At 36.7% G+C, this 4,363-nt stretch overlaps 1 protein-coding gene across 1 annotated transcript; it reads right to left on the bottom strand.

The window, feature by feature from the left end:
* Positions 1 to 761: 761 nt before the first annotated feature.
* Positions 762 to 2,881, bottom strand: LOC116629711 (coiled-coil domain-containing protein 7-like). The gene is made up of 2 exons (XM_032399950.1): positions 2,251 to 2,881; positions 762 to 1,108 (listed from the first exon to the last, which is right to left on the bottom strand). The coding sequence occupies exons 1-2, from the start codon at positions 2,527 to 2,529 to the stop codon at positions 929 to 931; spliced, it is 459 nt and encodes a 152-aa protein (XP_032255841.1). The 5' UTR covers positions 2,530 to 2,881; the 3' UTR covers positions 762 to 928.
* Between the last annotated feature and the right edge of the window lie 1,482 nt (positions 2,882 to 4,363).

The raw sequence follows: 4,363 nt of genomic DNA, 5'->3' as shown, positions 1-4,363 counted from the left end.
GTCTGGAAGTAGTAGTCACAATGAGTCAAAGATATCTGCTCTCATCACTATTATTAAATATAATGCTGGAAGCCAGAGCCAGCACAAGAGAAAGAAATAAAAAGCATTCAGACTGGACAGGAAGAAGTAAAATTGTCTCTATTTGAGAATGATATAATTATCTATGTAGAAAATTCCAAGAAATCTATAGAAAATCTAGAATCAAAAAGTACATTGAATAAGATTGCAAGATATCAGATATAAACATATAAAAATCAATCATATTTCTATATACTAGTAACAAACATGTGGAAACTAAAATTAAAAACAATGCTGTTAAAAATCATTCCAAAAAACATGAAATATAAATGCATAAATCTAACGTACCATGTATAGGATCTGTATGATGAAAATATAAATTGGTGATAAAAGAATCAAACAAGATCTAAATAAATGGAGAGACATACCATGTTCACGAATTGAAAGACTCAACATAGCTATTTTATTACATGGAGCCAAACTCAATCCCTAACTAACAAAAGTAATTAGAAAAATAATACTCTACAAGTATTAAAAGTACAGTTGAATATTATGAAATGTGTAAAATAATTCAACTCCTCAATAGATTAAAGGAGAACCACATACTTAATCACCTTAACAATTACATAACTTCACTATATACCAGGCATTTGCTAACACTCAATAACTTCTTGGTTTTGTTTTATTTTTTAGCAAAATAGAAATAGAAGAATACTTTCTTAACATGATAAGGAACATACAACTCAAACCAACAAGTAACCAAATGTTTAAAGATTAAATAGAATAGGAATTAACAATAAAAGTAGGTTTAGAATATAGATATGTCTTAATTAAACTTTAAGCAGAGGATAGAAAAATAAGTACTCTACTTTCAAGTTCCCTAACTGGGTCATTTTCATGGATGGGGAATTCATTCTGAGAATATAAATGGAATCCAAAAGAAAATCTTAACCCTTTTCAGTGTTAATGTCTCTACATTAGGGTTATATATACTTACCGATAAAGTTAATTCCTCAGGTTCAGGCTTCATAACTGATTTTTCTCCACTTTGAATGCCAAATCCATAGGTTTCTTCCAAAGTAGAAACAACCTGTGAGTGAATCAAAGAAAATTAAGTATTTTTATAGTTTAAAATTATTATATTAAATGTAAAAAGACATTTAATCAAACATGTCAGGACGTTCTTAGCAGTAAGACTTATTTCTGCCAGTGCCACAAACTTAAATTTTCCATCTTACACCCCATCTCATATCACCATAAAGAAATGATGAGAAACAGTCCTTGACTCTACTCCCTAGCAATGGAGAAAGTCCCTATGACTCTTTTTTCTGTGTTGACAGGCATGTAAAAGACTATGAATAGTTGAAGCATCAACTCCACTTCTTACCAAAGTATTCCTCAAAATATGACTGACTCAACTTTCTTCTTTGAAGAGAAGTGGGCAAAACAGAAATGGAAACCAAAGAGCCATAAAGGAAATTCTCTGAGCTAACGCCTCAAACTTTGAGGAAATTTATATTTTGGAAATTTGACAAACTATGTTCTTTTTATATTTGTACTACTCCTCATTGTTCTCATTTGGTATTTGGTACAACCACAATTCAATTCTGGATCATTGTGCAAAGAGAAACTCAGAGAAAAAGGAAATTTTTTTCCCCAACACTAAGAGCTAAAGTTTCTAAAGTGCTGAGAAGACTTAGCATAGCAGGAATAAGACTTAGAAAGGCCTATTGTTAGAAAGATCTGCTTTCAAGGCTGGCGTTGGACTGGTGTCTCAGTACTTGGATTTTAGGTGTGTTCCCATCATTCACTGATAACGGTGGCTCATTGTCCCTAAACTGTCTGCACAATGTGGTTTATGCTAAACATCTGCTTTCCTTCAGGAGTCTGGAATTTCGGTACATGCTAGGCAAAGTATCCAATAAAACTCTGGGCACTGAGTCTCTAATGAGCTTCTCCAACAGACATTTCACGTGTTGTCATAATGTGTTATTGGAGGAATTAAGCACATCCTGTGTGACTTTAAAGGAAGAGGAATCTTGGACCTAGTTTCCTCCAGTCTTCACCCCATAAGCCTTTTCCTTTTGCTGATTTTGCTTTGTACCCTTTCACCGTAATAAATCTTAGCCATCAATAGGACTATATTTTGAGTCTAGTGCACCTTCCTAACAAATCACTAAGCCTGGCGCTGGTCATGGGGACCCCAAACACAGGGACCAACAAGTGTCTTACCATCTTCAGATGTTTGGTAATTTTCCTGATCAATTCATCTTCTGCTATTAACTCCTTTGTCTTACTTGATGGAATGGGCAAAGCATACCTTACGATGGATTCCCCTGTTGGTGGAGATCCTAAGACCACTGGTTCAAGTTTCTCACGTACTGATTTTGTACTATGTTTTTCCTTTGGTTTAGGTGACAATGATAAATTCAACAGTCCTTTTTTGTAAGTGAATTCTGGAACATTTGCCAATTTATTACTAGCGGCTAACAGGTGTTTTGCTGACTTCATTTTGTTATTTTACTTTGCTTCCAAATTATAGATGAAAAAATTGTATTCCTCCCTGTGAATAAAACATTAAGATTTCAGATTAAACATTATGGCAGGATTATCAATCACCATGAAGATGGTGAGTCCCAAAATCAGCTCTACAGGAATTACAAAATGGAGAGAATAATGTTCCTAACAATAAATACCAACAAAAAATTTAAAAAAATAAGCAAATAAAAAATACTGTGAGATATCCCTACAAGTGGCTGAAGGCTGATTTATGTATGGGCATTTAGGATGGGGGCTGAAGAGACAGAGACAGTGGCAGGAATGAGAGAATTTCTTTAGGAAACTTTAAAATTTTATTCTTACCTTTCCCCCATTTTTTTTAAGGTAATATATGCCCTTTACCATTATTTCTATAGGAATAATAGCCTAGGCCCAGTAATATCAAGGCAACACCAAAGTTGGACTGAGATAAAAAGTACAGACTGGACAGGTCTTAGGCTTTCATTCTTCTACTCCTCCCTCTCTCCAAAGCTGATTAAAACTCAGGACAATGCCTTTTCCCAAAGAGTTTTTTTTATTTTTTTTAAAGATTTTATTTATTTATTTGACAGAGAGATAGAGAGCACAAGTAGGCAGAGAAGCAGGCAGAGGGAGAGGGAGAAGCAGACTTCCCACTGAGCAGGGAGCCCGACGTGGGGCTCGATCCCAGGACCCCGGGATCATGACCCAAGCCGAAGGCAGCCGCTTAACCGAATGAGCCACCCAGGCACCCCTCCCAAAGAGTTTTAAACTATATGCTTGACCATGGGAGTTGTCTCATAGACTGACAAAATTAATATAGAATAGCATTGGTTCTCTGTTGTCTGAACTTAGATGTCTCATTGTTGTAGGTTGAACTGTGTCCCCGAAAAAAATATGTTCAAGTTCTAACCCCTGGCACCTGTGAATATGACCATATTTGAAAATACAGTCTTTGCAGAAGTAACCAAGTTAAGATGAGGTCATACTAGATTACAATGGGCCCTAAATCCAATGGCTAGTGTCATTATAAGAAAGCCATATAAGGCCACCTGGGTGGTGCAGTTGGTAAAGCATCCGACTCTTGGTTTGGGCTCAGGTGCTGATCTCAGGGTCATGAGATCGAGCCCCATGTCAGGCTTTGCGCTCAGCGTGGAGTCTGCTGGGGACTCTCTCCCTCTCCCTCTGACCCTCCCCCTTTAGCACCACTCTCTCTCTCTCTCTAAAATAAATTATTTTTTTAAAAAAAAGAAATCATGTAAAGACACCATAGAAAAACAGGGGTAAAGGTCATGTAATGACAGAGGAAGAGACTAGAGAAATGCAACTACAAGCTAAGGAATGTTAAAGATTGCCAGTATCCTTGCTAGGAAGAAGCAAGGGGAGTTCTTCTCTAGAACCTTTAGAAGGAACGTAGCACTGCAAACACCTTGATTTTAGATTCCTAGACTCCTGAACTATGAGAGAATAAATTATTATTGTTTTAAGCCACTTACTTTGTGGTATTTTGTAATGACAGCCCCGGGAAACAAATACACACATATAATTTCCCTAAACGATGGGAGGGACATAAACTGGGGCCTGGCTTTTGACCATTTTATGATAATAGATTACCAGACAAGAGTAGCCGACACTCCCAAGGGCATATGAGCTCACAGATGAAAATAACTTGACCCTGAAAAATACAAGTTTTGCAAAAGAAAAACAACAAACTGGAGGGAAAAAAAAGTCCAAGGGCGCCTGGGTGGTTTAGTCAGAAGAGCATGTGGCTCTTGATCTCGGGGTTGTAAGTTCCAGCCCCACGCTGGGTATAGAGATTACTTAAATA

This window comes from Phoca vitulina, unplaced genomic scaffold (assembly GCF_004348235.1).
Source record: "Phoca vitulina isolate PV1807 unplaced genomic scaffold, GSC_HSeal_1.0 scaffold2381, whole genome shotgun sequence".
Taxonomy (NCBI): Eukaryota; Metazoa; Chordata; class Mammalia; order Carnivora; family Phocidae; genus Phoca; species Phoca vitulina.
Note: the sequence above shows the minus strand (reverse complement) of the source record. Positions and strands in the feature narration are given on the sequence as shown.